The 16,917-nt window shown below is 49.8% G+C and overlaps 1 protein-coding gene across 3 annotated transcripts in view; it reads right to left on the minus strand.

The window, feature by feature from the left end:
* RASGRF1 (Ras protein specific guanine nucleotide releasing factor 1) overlaps positions 1-16,917 on the minus strand; it is a 128,726-nt gene that overhangs the window by 99,615 nt on the left and 12,194 nt on the right. For 2 of the 3 annotated variants that reach the window (XM_023193410.2, XM_023193409.2), the window contains exon 2: positions 4,500-4,606. In XM_023193410.2, the coding sequence (XP_023049178.1) occupies positions 4,500-4,606 (107 nt within the window). Of the gene's footprint in view, positions 1-4,499; positions 4,674-16,917 lie in introns of those variants that run through there. The other variant, XM_023193412.1, reaches the window with a different exon arrangement.

Raw genomic sequence — 16,917 nt, forward strand, 5'->3', positions numbered from 1 at the left:
AGACTTAATTGTTTTTCCTTGCAAAGGAAATTCAGCTGAGAGCCTGAAGGAATCTGTTTTGTACCACCACACCTCCCCCCACCCCACAGGTGTGAAAATTCGGCTGCTTCATTAGTCTGTTCTTACTAATGGACCCCGTCAGAGTGCTGTAAAACAGGCGTCCACCTCATCTGCAGGCTGCTCTGCTAGCCTCCCTCCCTCCTTCTGTCCCTCGTTCCAACCCTCCCTCCATCCTTCTCTCCTTTCCTCTCCTTCCTCCATTCCCTTTCCTTTCCTTTCCTATCCTTCCCTTTCCTATCCTTCCTTCCCTTCCTTCCCTCCCTCCTTTCCTCCTCCCTTCCTTCCTATCCTTCCTTTCCTTCCTATCCTTCTAATCCTTTTATCCTCCCTTGTGCAGGCGTGATCTTTACAGACTCACAGACTCTCAGAGAAGGGAACTTGGGGATCACAAAAGACCAGTTGTCTCATTTCACAAATGAAGAAACTGAGGTCCAAATCACAGTCCATGAGTGTCAAAGCTGGAGCTAGAGTCGGACTCCAGCCCCTGACTGTATTTGTGCCTCCTTTAGTGGTTTCATCTTCTGGTTTGGCATACAGTTCTCTCCACTGAAACATACACTGTAAAATGCACTTGATGTTGCATTTTATACCTTGCTGTACATAAACACACACCCCCCACAGAGGCATCCCATAATACCAGAATATTACACATACAGCGCGAGAGAACATTGTGTCTCTACATGATATTAATACACTCCAGTGCCTTTTTTTGTACACAGGAAGTATCTATTATATATATGTAAATAAAAACTAAGTTGGGAATATGTAAAAATACTTAATATGGCTGTGGAAGACAGCCAGTGTCTCCCTTGATACAAACACACACACACACACACACACACACACACACACACACACACACACGATGTCTCAGGGTTCAGTGATGCTTATAGTTACAGTGTCCCCCTCTGGTCTTATGGCCAACTCCATAGACAAGAGCACGATAGCTCCTATTGTCCCAGGCACTGCTCAACAAGCCTCAGCTCAGCCAGGATGGCTGATGTTGATGTTGACTATTCTAAGGAAGGTGCCTCGATTTCCCTTTCTGCGACCATCGCCGTTGTCACTCCCCCAGCCCCCATGTTGAATGGGAGACATTCCTGGGAGGCCAGTGGGCTGGCCCCAGGGCTTGACAAAGGAAGAAGGCAAACAATCAGCATGTCCCATCATTCCATCACTGTCCCGTTGACATGTGCCCCTGGCTTCCAAAAGGATGATGCATATGGAGAGGTTTTTGTTCACAGGTCTGTGGTCTCCATCACCAGCTGCTCCTTTACGGGGGAGGAAGGCTTCTAGTTTGTGTTGAATCTGCATTACCTGGCAGTTGCAGAGCTCCCAGCTTACTGGGAGCCAGGATCTGGGACTCTACAACCCCCACTTAGGCACCTGTGTCCTGTGTGACATTGGGTCATACATCTGTCAAATGGGCTGAAGGGGCCCCTCCCTGGGTTATCATAAGCACATGATGAACTGTGAGAGCTGGACAGACTGTACAGCAGACAGACACCCTCAGATGCAGAACATTCTGTCAGGCTCTGGAGGCCCAGACAGGCTTGGCAGCATTGATGTCAATTGGATTATTATTATTTTATCAGCTTCTTAGAGCCAGTCCTTAATTTAGTGAATTGCTTGAAAAATTATCCTGTCCATGGTAGGCAGGAGAGGAGTGCCTTGCCTGCCTGGCATGCACCGTTGCACAGTTGCCCTTCAGGGCTTCTTCTCCTGTCATCAGCTTGTGTCAATGTGGCTCAGTTGACCTTAAAGCAGAGAGAGTGTCTAGGTGGCTGTGATCCAATTGCATGAGCCTTTAAAAGCGGGCAGTTTTCTCTGCTGGTTGTAGAAGGGACAGTGAGAAATCTGAGGCTGGAGAGTTACTAGCTTGAGGATGGAGGAGGCCATGTGGCAAGGAGTATGCAGCCTCTAGGAACTGCCCCCTACTCCCCTTCTCGGCTGCCAGCAAGGAAACAGGGACTTCAGTCCCATGGCTACAAGGAGCTGAATCCTGCCAACAACAAGAACGAGCCTGGAAGTGATGATTTCTCAGAGCCTTCAGAGAGGAGCCCAGCCCACTGACTCTTTTTTTGTTGTTGTTGTGTTTGAGACAGTGTCTTGTTCTGTCTCCCAGGCTGAGTGCAGTGGTGCGATCTCTGCTCACTGCAAGCTCTGCCTCCCGGGTTCAAGCCATTCTCCTGCCGGCCGCAGCCTCCTGAGTAGCTGGGACTACAGGCACCCGCCACCACGCCTGGCTAATTTTTTGTATTTTTAGTAGAGGTGTGGTTTCACCATGTTAGCCAGGATGGTCTCAATCTCCTGACCTCGTGATCCGCCCGCCTCGGCCTCCCAAAGTGCTGGGATTATGACTCTTTGATTTTAGGCGTGAGACCCTGGCAGAGAGAGACCTCAGTCAAGCATGGACTTCTGACCCAAAGAACAGGGAAGTAAAATAATGGGTGTTGTTTCATGCTGCTGAGTTGGTGGTAATTTCTCATGCAGCAATAGAAAATTAAAACACTATCTTTAAAATTAAAAAATATATATATCATTCATTTTTAAAATTTGAGGTTTAACATACATATTGTAGAAAGCACAGGTCTTAAGTGCAGTTTGATCAGTTTTGATAAATGCATGCACTCAAATCCAGATGAAATTTCCATCACCCCAGGAAGTTCCCTCATGCCCTTCCCTGTCAATCCCTACACCAGAAGCAACTACTGTTCTGATTTCTATCACCACAGGCTCATTTTGCCTATTTTAGAATTTCATGTAACTGGAACCAAATATCATGTACTATTTTGTGTCTGACTCTTTACTCAGAAAATTGATTTTGAGATTCATCCACCAGGTTGCACGCATTTGTAACTGGTTCCTTTTACTGCTGAGCAGCATCCCATTGCATGCATGTACCAAGGTGACTTTAGACATTTGCCTGTTGATGGACACATTGGCTATTCTTAGTTTTGGACTATCATGCATAAGCTGCTAAGGGATATTTGCATACGACTTCTTATGGACATTTTTTCATTTCTCTTGGATAAGTACCAAGAAGTGGAACTGCTGGGTCACAGAGCAGATGTATGTTTAATTTTTTAAGCAACAGCCTTGCAATTTTCCAAAGCGGTTGTGCCATTTTATCCTCCTGCCAGCACTAGATGAGAGTCATGTTTGTTCCACTTATCTTCAACATTCAATATTTTCTGTCTTAACTATTTTAGCCACTCTACCATATAAGTATTGGTATTTCATTGCCTTTAGAAACTTTTCGTATTGATTGAGATTCTAAATCAATGTAGTCCTGGTTATCAGCACGTAAAAGTTAGAATTCTATAATACTTCTACATTTACAAAGCCCCTTCACATAAATAATTTCATTTGCTCCTCAAAATAACTGTGCTCTTGGTTCTACTTTAGTGCTTAGGAGACTGAGGTCCAATTGCTCCCCCTGCATCTGGGTTCTTCCTCACTCAGTTTTATCCTCCACATCATGAGCAATTTCCAATTCAGATCACAGTTCTGATCATGCTACTCCCCTTGTGTAACTCAAAAACCAGTTTTGCATCCATCCTCCAACCATCCATCCATTCTTGCATTCCTCTAACCCATATTTACTGGGCACTCTGTCTATGCATTTATCAGGCCTCGGTAATGCAAAGAATCTCATCTGATCCCTGCCCTCAGGAGCTTCCATTTTTTTAGGCAGCAGCCACAGAAACACCATTACTCACTAAGCTAGAAAGATCCAATGCCCAGAACGGAAAGTCTGGGTGCTGCTGCCCCTAACCATGCTCAGCTCTGCCAGACGATTGTCAGCTCTGGAATCACATCCTGGCTCACAAACCCATCATTTCCCTAGGACCCAAAAGGGACTCCATTCAGCTTGGAGCCCCTGTTGTCTCTGTGGTACCTATTGTCCTTTGTCTTTCCCCTCTCCTGGCCCAGGGAGTCTCCCTCCAGGGGGCACTTACTGGTGGAGCAGAGGCAAGGAGCAGGCCTAGAATCTCTGAGTGTCAAAGTTCAGAGAGGTTTAGAATGTCAGTCTCTGGATGAGAAAAGTGAGGTCCAGAGAGCAGAGAGGACTGGTCCATGGTCATGCAGTGAATGAATGGCTGCATTTGGGTCAGAATGTTGGAGGACTTAGGCTTCAGGAACCACAAAATCCTTTAACCAAACCAAATACTTGGTTCCACTAATATAAAAGAGGTAACTAGTGTGGGAACAGGGTAGGAGCTACAATACTCATGGCCTCTCATTCCCTGTGGCACTGAGAGGCTCATCTCAGAGGTGCAGGCTGTAAGGGTGGACCCTGCCAAGAGATGCTTCTTCTCTTCCTTTCCCCTGCCCTCCTCTTCATGGGGCTTGGCTTTGTTCAAGGGCCCTTGGGTCTGGTCTCTTCTGCCTGGACTATGGGGTGGGGGATTCCTGCCCTGGGCACGGAGACATACCTGGCATGTGCAATGGCTGCCACCCATTCATCACAATCTTTTGCGTCCTCTGTCCTCAGCTCCAAGGCTTTCTGGTTCTCATGGCTGAAGTTCACCGTGAAGTAATGCTGTACCAAGAAGAAGACATCTCCAATTACCAGAGTGTCCATGGGACCAACAGAGACTCCTGCAATCAATCTAGCTATTTTGCAAAGTGCCTGTTGCCACATGAGCTAGGCACAGATTCCTTGTTTGTGATAATCAGAATGCCATTCTATTTAGCAGTTTCCGATTCTCGATTAAAAGGGCTTTTGTACCATGTAACAGAACCTATGCTTAGGATATTGTAAGAAGGAAACAAAACACACAAAGCCCTGTTCGACAACAAATTGCAAAAAAGCCAGTTTGAAACCATCAGGCACGCCGATGGGAAGGCAGGGAAAGCACATCATTAGAACATCCTTTTGGGAATTGGGTTACCAATTCAATGCAGCATGTATTTAACTCACAGCACAAAAATGGACTAAGTGCCCTTCTAGGTCCTGGGGTTAGAGCAATGAGTAAACAGACACGGGCCCTATAAGAGCCCACTGGAAGCCACCTCTGTGTTGGGTGTAGGTGACTAACTTAGAACCATGCCAACCATGGGCCCTGCCCCTTAAGGACTCAGGGAAGCGGAAGAGTCAGACAATAGACACCCATCTGCAATACTGTTATATGAGTTAAATTCATGTAAAGCTCCTAGAAGAATGCTTGGCACCTAGTAAGCACTGTAATTGCTATAATTAATGTGGTGCAATCACTATTGTCATGGAGGTAAGAACAAAGGGCTGTGGGGGCACACAGCAAGTCACCCACTGACTTATCCCAGGGAGATCAGGAGGGCTTCCCAGAGGATGGGACATTGGTTCTGGTTTTATTTCAGCTGAATGGAAGAGCATGGGGACAGCTTGGTGTCCAGAGCTCACAGCATATTTGGGAGGGGGAGGGGGCTGTACAGGGATGCCAGTGGGCGGGCAGGCAGGGGCCTGGGGTGCAGCTGAGAGGAGGAGCCGTGGGAGGAGAGGACAGCAAGTACAAAGCACAGGTTTCTGGTTTGAGCAACTGGGCATGTTGGGAGAGTCAGACTGGGCTGGGACATTGGCAGGAGGAAGGGGCAGGGGCTCTGAGGGGCCAGTTCTGCACGCAGAGGGATTTGTCGAAGAGAGCAGACAGACAAACGAAGTGCTGGGGGACCAGCCTGGGCCTAGTCCTGGTAAAATGGGGAGGACAGAGGCAGGGGGTGAGGTGCAGAGAGGGGTCCTTAGGTCTGCCATTCAGAGGATGCACCACAGGCCAGCCATGGTGTGGTACTGAGCCAGAGAGGGTGCCCGTCCCTCCATCCCTCAGTGTCCAGGTGGCAGGGAGCAGCAGCACAAGGTGCAGTGTGTAAACTAATTTTAGCTTCTGCTGACATTTATGTATTTTTGTTAATTGTCAGTCTAGGTGGCAGCCGGGTGTATGTGAAGCAGGGGGCGGGGGAAATGAGTGCGGTGAGGGGAGAGAGAGGGAGAGGGAGAGAGAGTTGTTACAGAGTCAATGTCTGTCTCTTGTTTCCTAGGAAACAGATAACTGGGGCTATAGAATGAAATGTCAGCTATAGCCTCAAATAACTGAATCTGAAAGGCTCCAGTGGGCAACCCGCCCCCCTCAAGGAGGAAGCAGGTGACACATAGTGGCAGGCGGCTACCTAGCACTTTCCCCATCTCTCGAGAGATGATGAACACACAAATGCTTGTCTCCCATGATCTCATTATTTCCACATTCACCAAGCGGAACAGGTATTCTCTGTGTTACAGCTGTTGAACCTGAAGCTCAGAGAGGTTGAGCTGCTTGCCTAAGGTCAAACAGTGGGAAAGCAGAGGAGCCAGGATGACACACCTGCACTGGACAACTGCTGCCTGCTTAGGCCCTGGGCTTGGCTCTGGGATGTAAAGATAAAAAGGCAAAGTCCCCACCTCAAGGAGCCTGTAGGCAGGTGAGACTCAGAGTCCCAAATCAGAAACAAGGCACTCAGCTACATATAGGCACAGTGGGGTTGCTGGGTCTCCTTAGAGCCTCAAGGGGAATGTCCCAGAGCTATAGGGGCCCATTGCTGGGACCAGAGCAGGAGTGTTCTCCTTCCCCACTGGGTCACCAGGGTACTCAGAGCTGCATGGGGTGATGGGCTCGGCTGAGGCCTTTCACTCCTCACAGAGTCTTCCCAATTGGCCCTACTGAGTGGGGAAGCAGATGGCTCCGCGCTACCCGTGTGTACTGGAATCCCCTGCAGCCTCACCCCTGCTGGAAACCTAACTGTGAGGAAGGATGCCAGGAAGACCCTCCAGGCCTGAACCCAGTCATCAGAGACCCTGAGCTTCTGACAGGTGATGATGCCCAACTCTGTCCTGCAGACCAGGCACAGGGCTCCTGGAGGCTTCAGAAAGCTGGCCGCAGGCTACCCAGAGGCTTTCCCCACTTCCTTCCTGTCACTCCAACAGTTGCTAGTTCATCTGCCTGTCTACTCCACCTGTGTGGCCTCGCTCTGACCCCATCACTGCTGCCCTAGGTTAGGCCCCACGACCTTTCTCCAGGGCTACTGCCACAGTCTCCTAACAAGCATCCTGCATCTGCTGTCCTCCTGGGATAGGAGACACTGCCTAGACCCTGAGTGACTGACGAGCCTGGAGTTCAAGTGTAGTGGCCAGTTTATGGAGGAATGGCTTTCAGGACAGGTGTGACCCAGAAGCTTCCCTGTGAGGCATAACAGACAGGGAGAGTCCAGAGCCACTTCAGGCTCCTGGCCAGAGGAACTGCAGTTCAGGCAGCTGTGAGGGCCTCCACCTTAAGGAGAAGGGGAAACTGGAGGCCCTACCACACCTCAGGCATGGTACTAGGTTCTTTGCACACATCAGCTGACTACAGATACAACTGCCCTAGAAATTAAGTCTGTTATTCCCATTTAGTTGGGGATGTTTTGAGGCAAGACACATTCATTTGTCCAAGGTCACCAGGCTAGAAACAGCATCACTGAAGCCAGAACCCTGGGCTGCCTTTGCCCAATGCTGCTTTTGCTGCTGCAGGAGGCCTGAGCTGGAATATAAGTGCCTGGAATGAATTGAGAGCAGTTTGTTCCCTTTGTGCTTGTAAACCTGCCCCCTGACATCTGTTTTATGCAACCACATTGCCCGACTGATTTGTAGAAATTGTTTGCCAAGGGAAAGTAAGCTTCCACCCAGAGTTTCTGAATCAGCACAAATCCAGACTTTGGGTAGCAAGTAATGAGACTTTGCTCTATGTAGGAACTGGTAGGGACAGAGATAGAGACAGAGACAGATATGATAGAGATAGATGGGTGGGGCGTGGGTGGGAGAGGGAGAAGCCTACAGAGACACAGAGACAGAGTATAATCCACTGGGAAAGACCAAAGACCACATCTAGAGAGAGAGGATGAGCTCTAGGCTCCTGGAAGATGCTAAGAAAATGGGAGCTTAGAGAGTTGAAAGGGACTCAGTGAGAATGTCAGATCTCCAAACCTATGTGCAGGAAAACCTAAAACACAACCAGTGGTGTGGGGAAAAAAAGGGAAAGTGACTGTTTTTGTGAGGCTCTGCTGTGTGCCTGTCACCCTGCAGGCATTGTCACTGTGTTCCTGAGGGAGCCCAACCACGGTGGAGGTAGGTGGCATGACCCCACTTCACAGAGGGGGCTGAGGCTTGGAGGTGGGTGCGAGGTGTCTCTGGGATTGCTGTCTAGGGTGACAATGGCTTGACTCTTAGCCCAGGGCCCTTCTGTTCACCCTGTTTGTTCTCTTCACTGAAATGGACAAGACTTAATAGGGGGCAAGTGGCTTTCTGGGTGCAGAAAGAACACTGGAAAGGGGGTCTTATCTGGTGTCAGTTCTGCAGTTGAGACAGTGTGGCTCGGGAGCAACTAAGTCTCTTCCCCCTTGTCATTCTTAGCTTCCTCATCTGTGAAATGGGGAGTTAGATGAGCTGGGCTCAAGGTCTTTTTGAGCTCATATATATATATATACACACATACACACACACACACAGACACATATATATAAACATAAAAATATATATTAATATATATGTGTATATATATATCTACACACACACATACACACATACACACACACACATACACACATACACATGCTTTTATATCTATCCATCTATGAGTATATCTGGAGAATGTGAATGAGAGTGTGCATGCGTGGATGTGTGTGGATGTGTTTTGGGTCTTTCCCTGCACTTCTGGATAGGCCCTGGGTTGTTCCCAATCTCTCCTGTAGCTCTCAGAGGCTGTGTATGTTTCTGGCCCATCCCTCTTCTCTGTCAGGGTCAGGTGTGTGGCCTAAGTGTGGTGTGAGGGTCTAGGCATGGCACTGTGTCCTGGGGTCAGCCTGGCAGGCTGAACCCCAGCAGAGGCCAGGCAAGGACCCCCTCCCTGGGCCCCAGAGAACACACAGGCCAGAGATTCAGGTCTCGGAAAAGAGTTTTCCCGGACTTCAGGCCTGGCCAGGCTTAGGCTGGGGATGGGGGGTGTCTTCACTCCATCCTTCCCCTCACCTACAAGACTTCTCCATGAGGCCCCTCCTTCCTTGGAGCCTCACAGCCTGGCTGACCCTTTGGTCTTGGACTGCTCAGGGCCAGGGCTTGTACCTGCTTATTTGGAAACTCTAGAACCCTGCACAGAGCCTAGTACTGAGTGGATGCTGATGAATAGCTGAAGAATGAATGAATGAATGAATGAATGAATGAATGAACAGACACATGAATACTTCACCTTGGGGTTCTGATGAGGCACCCAGGACCTCATGATGGTCCTCACCCCTCTTGCACTTGTTAATGATTTTGTAAGCAACCTTTCTGGGCACTTGTGACATCCCAGCCACACTGCTGCATCTCTCGGGGACACAGGCCCATGTGGGGATGGCAAGACCCTGTTTGCTGTTTTTGGTTAGTGAGGATCTGTAACCACTGTTTTTGTCCCAATGTAGGCTCACCCCAAATAAGCAGAGTCCTGGGAGTGAGGAATATAAGTGATAGAGTTTTCTCTGTGCCAACCAATTTCCCATCTTTATCTTGCTTTCCAGCCAGGATGGAGGGACTTCTCCAGGGGAAGCAGGTCTTGCTACAGCAGTTGGACAGAAAGAGATTTTTTGGTGATGGCATCAGAAAAGTAAAGACTATCAATGCTGGTGTTTCTTAAGTAAGGGAAGGCAAAGATTTGGGGGAAACGGGCAGAAGAAGGGACTTCCTATTGCTTCTTATTGGGTCCTTGAGGTGCCTGGGCTGAAAAGGCCTTGATCTTTGTCCACCTTCCTCACCCACTGCCAACATTTTATTATGAAAATTTTAAACATTCCCAGACATTATAATTATTTTACAGCAAGAACTCATATCCCACCACCTAGCTTTCACCATTACACTTTACGGCACTTGCAGAAAACCTTGGCCCTTATGAGGCTCTTATGCGCCATTCGCCCAAATGGAAGATTCCCTGCCATGAGCTGACACAGACACCTGAAGACAGTGGAAGCCCCCAACCCCGGATGTCCCCACGAGGTCCATGGATGGTGGCAGCAGGGGCTTGGGAGTAATGTTCGGGGTGCCTTGCTCCTGCCTGGGAAATGCTCAGGTGCTAGCATTCTGCTCAGGACGCATTTGGTTCCACAGGTGTGAGGTTGGGTCTGGGATATGCTTGTGTGTCCCACTGATCTTCTGGGACTTTGGAGATGGAGAGCACATGGGAGTCTCAGGGTTGCAATAGTCCAGCTTTGTGGTACAGTTTGGGTCAAGGAGCCCACTCTCCACCCAGCCCCTATCTGGGCAGCTCCCGACTGGGACAGAGCATATAACTGGGGAAAAAGGGAGACAAATGCTTCAGTTCAGCCTTAGTTTCTGTCTGGGTTTTTTAAAAAAGGGAGACTCTATTTGGGAAACTTGATTTCCTTTTGAGATAAAGAAGTGGCCTTAATAATTGGAGGCGGACTAAGCAGGTGGAGGTTCATATTCCTTCATGTTTCAGATGACAACAAATGACAGGTGTAGGTGGCATTGTGTTATCTGGGAAATGTTATTGTTAGTACTACTTGCTAGGTGTGTAACCTGGGGCCAGTCACAGGATGGCTCTCACCTCAGTTTCTTTATCTACAAAATGGGCATAAGAAGAGTCCCTTCCTTGCATGGTTGTTGTGAGAGTCAAGTGAGATAATTCTGGTGCCTGCAAGCAAGCATCCAATGCATGTTCACTGTGCTTCTTATTTTATTAATATTTTTATAACTTTCTCCTTGGCAAGCTTGGGTGCCACTTTAAAGCACAGGTGATTTCTTGGCTGATATGGGCTTGGGGTAAAATATGATGATCTTCTAGGCCCCATTCCATTTTAGAAGTTAAGGGCAACTTCAGGGAAATAGACACAAAGTTGTTGAGGATCTGAATTGCCCAACTTGTGCATGACTGGTGGCTGCACAGGAGCATGTCAAGGCTCGGGGCAACCCTCCCCAAGGGACACTCGGACCTCTTATCCTCTGCTGGTCTCCAGCCCCGGGGAGAGCAGCTGCACCCTCAGGCTGGGCTGCCGATGCTCATGCTGTGTTCCCAAGGAGCAAATATGCAAGGGAGATGGATGGTGGCTGAGCCTGGACATGCCTGAGCCCGAAGCCTTGTTTTCATGGTGGGTCTCAGGATCCCCTGCAAGGCTATCTCCCATTACTGCACTTTCAACAAGGAGCAGGGCTGCCTCTGGCATGGATAGACCAAAGTTCTAGGAAAACCCTACCTCTTGGCTCTTTGAGCCTGGAAAGGGATCATTTCCTTTCCTCTCTGTTCTTTCCATTTCTCTCTGTCTCTCTCCTTTGCATTCTCTGAAGCTTTCTTTTTTATTTTTCCTTCCTTCCTTCCTTCCCTCCTTTCCTTCCTTCCTTCTTTCTTTCTTTCCTTCTTTCTTTCTTTCTTTTTCTTTCTTTCTTTCTTTCTTTCTCACTCTGTTACCCAGGCTGCAGTACAGTGGCACAATCTCTGCTTACTGCAACCTCCACCTTCCGGGTTCCAGTGATTCTCCTGCCTCAGCCTCCCGACTTGCTGGGACTACGGGTGTGTGCCACCATGCCTGGCTTTTTTTTTTTTTTATATTTTTAGTAGAGACAGGGTTTCGCCATGTTGGCCAGGCTGGTCTCGAACACCTCCCCTCAAGTGATCCATCCGCCTTGACCTCCCAAATTGCTGGGATCATAGTTGTGAGCCACTGCGCCTGGCCCTCTGCAGCTGTCTCCTCCTTTCTTTGTGTCTCTGTTCCTGCCTTTCTCCTCTGTGTCCCCTTTCCAAGTCTTCCCTCCCCACTCTTCCCAGCTTCTTTCCACATGGCAGGTGAAGTTAACTCATCAGGGTGGTACCAGCTGCAAAGCGGCACCCCATATTGGGGCCCCCTAGTTTCCCCTTTCTTGGCTCCCTCCTCTTCTCCAGGCTGTGACTGAGTGTACCAGGGGCAGGGGCTCCCACTCCTTCCCCCTGTCCTAGAAGTCTGAACACATATCTTCTGGCCCTAAGACTCACTCTCCTGTCCCTGTGATCTTTTCTGGCTGGTTTGGGTGTATTTTGGGAGAGGCTTTCTGGATTCTGGAGCAGTACCATCTGCTATTGGGAAATGAGCTTAGGGAGGAAGGAGGAGCCACTGGCCTGCTTTGATTTAAGGCCCAAGCTCCAAAGTCTCAGTCAGGCCAGCCCAGCTCCCTGGAGCTCTGAGATAGCTGCAGAGAACTGAGGAGCATTATATTGCCAGCAACTACCTGAGGACCTCACGAGGGTGGTGGTCTGGAGCAGTTAGGGGGTTTCTGGGAGTTCTTGATAAATAATCTTAATATCAATTTCTTCCATGGAAAAACAACGACGCTGCATAGCACCAGAGCTCTTGAGACAGTCTTATAACCTCAGCTGGTATCGGTTCAGAGCTCGGCTGACCCGAGTCACCTTTGAAAGCTGAACTCCCACCTGGGCTTCCTCAGAGTTATAAGGTTGGGCAGAGGCCAGAGACAGATCCCTCCAAAGCTGCAGAGTGAAAACCAGACTCTCACTGGGGGCAACACTGGAGCTGCTGTAATGAGGCCAGGATCACAACTTGGACATCCCCAGAATAATGCTGAGACCAACCAGAGCTACCCAGAGCTTCTCAGAGTCACAACACGAGAGCCTCAGTGTGACCACAGGATAGGACCCGAGTCACACCTGACACAACAATGTGACCACATAGGCTTGCCTGGATCCCAGTTGGATTCCTCTGCAGAACAATAGCATTGTTCTGGAGTCAGTCCCAGGGACACCCTAGGACTCTCCAATGCAACAGAAAGCCTCATGCCCACCTTCCCTGGGCCCTGGATGTGATCAAGACTCACTATATGTGATCAAGGATATAGGATACATTCAGATATAGGACCTGCATCCAAGTTTCAATAACAAATCTTCACAGGCCCACTAGAGTTGCTGGAGCAGATCTAGCATCCCCCGCAGCCCTTCACCAGCCTGCCCGGACAGGGGAGTCATGATGCCTGATAAGCCCATGGCTCTTTCTAAGGGCAGCTGGTTCCTGTGGGGAAGCTGGACTGGGGCCAGGTAGACCAAGGGCTCTCCAAACTACCCCAACAGGGAAGTGAGGCTGGGAGTTTGCCTTAGGAAATAGGAGGAGAGGCAGTATCATCAGAAGCTGTAAGGAGACCACTAGGAGTTGGGGTTGTGAGAGACAAGAAGGGCTATGAACAAGCAGAACCATGAAGGGCAGGTGAGCAGGAGGTGTGAGGCCAAGCAGAGATGGCAGAGCATGGAGGATGGCACTAGCAGACACGGGGTGCCACTGAGTTGGAGGGTGGAAAGCTAGAGGTGGTGTCTCAGGCTCTGGCTGCAGGTGGTTGGGGGTGGCATGGGGACAAGACTGGCTGCCCTGGAACACCTGGATTCCACCTCTTCTCAGTTATGTGTGCTGGGAATGCTGCCTGTACTGTGGTTCTTGTTCTTCCAAGAATGTCCCACCACCGTTATTGCCATGAGAATCCTTAAAGTCACTGGAGCAGCGGCAGCACCCAAATCACCTCGGAATTTGTTAGGAATGTAAGTTCTTAGGCTCCACCCCAGACCTCTGTTTTGAAACAAGCCCCTCAGGTGATCCTGCTGCACTGTGAGGTATGAGAAGCATAGCTTAAGACAAGCCACCATCACTTGAGATAAAATTACATGTGGGGCCAGGACTGTCTTCAGTCTTGCTGGGTATCACCAGTTTTCCAGGATCAGGCTCGGATCTACAGCTGCCCCAGAGATAAGCAGATGTAAAAATGCATTTCTCCTACTTCAGTATCCCAGTTGTCCACTCCATATCCCTTGGGGCGCTTGCTAAAAATGTAGATCTCCAAGTACTAGCAGGCCTTCTGAATCAGGATCCCTAGGGGTACGACTGGGATTTATTTTGAAGAGCACCCTAGGTGATTCCTTACATGCTCATGCTTCAGGGAGAACTGATAAGCCCATGGCTCCTTCTAAGGGAAGCTGGCACCTGTGGGGAAATTGGGCTGAGGCTCTTCCCTGAACCAGACTGGAGCCAGGTTAGGGTGGGGTAGGCAGCTGATGTGGGGGTCAGTGATGGGGAGTCTTATAGTCCGGAGATACATCTGAACCTGGCTTAGCCTAGGACTGCAAGGACAGCCTCAGCACTACCAGAGCACTCACCAGGTTGTGAGGGCAGGGCCAATATCCTATGTGGAGCTTTACCTGGGCGGGAGGCCCAGGTCCACTACCACACCTGGAAGGTGCCATGGGCTGTGTAGAAAGACCCTTATCATGAGCCTCACTAGCCTGCAGGGGCCAACTCAGAGCCACCCCCAGGCCTCATAATGCATCCAGGGATTCACAGAACCATCACTGGGGTCCAACCGCAGTTGCATGAACAGACCACAGCCTCATTCAGGGATTCCCCAGAAATGCAACAGAGGAAGAAACCACCAATGGGCCACACCCGATTTTGCCAGAGAAGAGGTAAGACTTGGTGAACCACTTCTAAGGCTCCTGCAGGGCTGCAGAGATGGGCCCAGAGCTCCACCTGGGGCCTCCACAAAAATCAAAGATGGACGTAGAGCTTCCCTAGACCTGAAGTAAGAGATGGATAACCTGATTTGGGATTCCACCAGGAGTCCTAAGATCGAGCGAGAAATACTGGCAGTATCAAAATCACTGTAACAGATCCACAATGATTCCAAGGCCTTCCCAGGTGCAGGGATGGAGCCTGGACCTCCTGAGGCTTGACCTGAGTTGCTGAGTATCCCTAGACCTGCGAATCTCAACCATGGCTGGACATTGGAGTTTTACATAGCATCCCTGGCTGATTCCAATGGGCAGTCAAGGTTGAGAACTACTCGCTAGTCTAGACTTTCGCCTGGGGCCTTAGTAGGAAAAAAGGGATTGATCCACAAACTATACCTGTGACGTACCCAGAAATCACATCTGGGGTTGTGCCACGACTAGACTCACTTGCGGGCCCTTGTCTTTGCTGGAGGAAATGTTCTGGAACCACACCTGTGGCCTCAGCTAGCCTGGAGGTGCATGAGCTCCAGCTCATACCTGGCTCAAGTATGCCCTTCCTGTCCAGTATGTCCTTCTGGCCCCAGTATGCCTCTCCTGCCCAACCAAGATGCAAAATGGCCCCTGCTACCTGAGGTCAGTCTGGGGCTGGATCTAATTCCCCTCTGGAAGCTGGGGCTGGGGGTTTGAAGCCCCACCTACTTAGCCTCTCTTTTGCCTCCTGCCTCTCCCAACTCACCGGCAGCCCCTGCAGCCCCTGCACTGAACATGGAACATTGGACAACCACTGACAGTAGGGTGACCAACTGTCCTGGGTTTGCCTGACACTAAGGAGTTTCCCAGGGGCATGGCACTTTCAGTACTAAAACAAAGACAGTCCTGACCAAACTGGGATTTGGTTCCCCTACAGACAGAGGAGCAGGTGGAAGCCTCCATAGCTGAGTCTGGGTCTGGCAGTTCTACTTAGAGCTGGGCACTCTGGGCAGCCTTTTCATCTCTCCGAGCCCTGGTTCTTTTCTGACAAACGGGCCCAACAACACTTGCCTTGGTCAATTCTATACACGTGGTATTAGAGTGAAAATTTCCCACGCCAAACTCTCCAAGTCATTTCTTGTTCATTAATTCAACCGGTATTTAGCCTCCACTAGAAGCCAGACATGGTTCACTTTGCAGCCATCAATGACAACACACATGCCAGCTGTATACGTGCTTTCAGAAAGGCATGGTGGTTCTTCCTAATGGGCGAGCTGCCAGGGGCTCCCAGATAGAACCCCATCCTGCACCATCAAGGCCATTCTCAACTCATAATGATGTTCTGATTATCTTTCCAGCTACAGCCCATAGTCTCAATCCAGGCTACACATTAGTGATGTCTGGGAACTTAAAGAAGTACCGTTGCTCAAGTCCCTTCTCAGATCCATTAAAACAGAGTGGTGGGTGGGGAGGGGAGGGGAGGTTGCAGGCACTGGTCTTTTTGAAAACCCCTCAGCTGGTTATAATCACCCAGAGCTTGGAATCCCTGAGGGAGGAGCAACGTGGTTGTTGTCATACGAGAAATACAGGACTTCTCCCCTGCCCCTCATGCCCTCTCAGAGGCCCATGGTCCTGGATGCAACTGCCTGGAGCAGTAGTGGATATGTACCAGGGGTCACCCATCTGGGGCTCCTGGGAATGTGGCATAGTGGCACAGAGAGACCAGGCTGATGAGCTGCATGTGCTGAGCTCTAAGTGCAAGTAAGAAACCAAGAAGGAAGCAGAAGGGTCTCAGAGAAAGTGGCAAGAGGAGGTGATGGAACTCAAGTGGTGGGGGCAAGGCCAGGTGGAGGTGTTCAGGCCATGGAGACTCAGACATGTATTTTCTCCCTGGGTTCCATCAATTACCGCTGTGTTTCTTCCAGGATAGTCCTCTCTTGCTCAAGCTGCTTTGAGCAAAAGACTCCTGTTCCTTTCAAAGAAATGATTCCTGACCAAGAACTCTCCCTGGAGCCTGGAACCATGCCTTGGCCGGGGCACAGGGTAGCCCTGGTTGACTGAATGGGTGACTGAATGCATTTGTCACTACTGCCCAGGAGCCCAGCTTATTAATTGGTTAATAGCAAAAGCCACAAAGTGGGTGGTGTTGAATATACCCCTCAGGCATGGGCAATGGAGCTGGCTGGAAGGGGTTGGGGGGACTTGTTTTTCAAGAAAGTCATCTGTGCCTCTTCAGGGAGAGCCAACAGGGCACAGAGCAGTCCTTCCATAAGGAGCCTTTTCTGGAACCTCCATGGAATATTTTTGTTTTCATTTTTTTGGGAAGAGCTATCAATATTCCATAAAACCAGTGTTCCAGGGAGTCCACTTTGGGGCC

The sequence above is a fragment of the Piliocolobus tephrosceles genome, chromosome 6 (genome assembly GCF_002776525.5).
Source record: "Piliocolobus tephrosceles isolate RC106 chromosome 6, ASM277652v3, whole genome shotgun sequence".
Lineage (NCBI taxonomy): Eukaryota > Metazoa > Chordata > Mammalia > Primates > Cercopithecidae > Piliocolobus > Piliocolobus tephrosceles.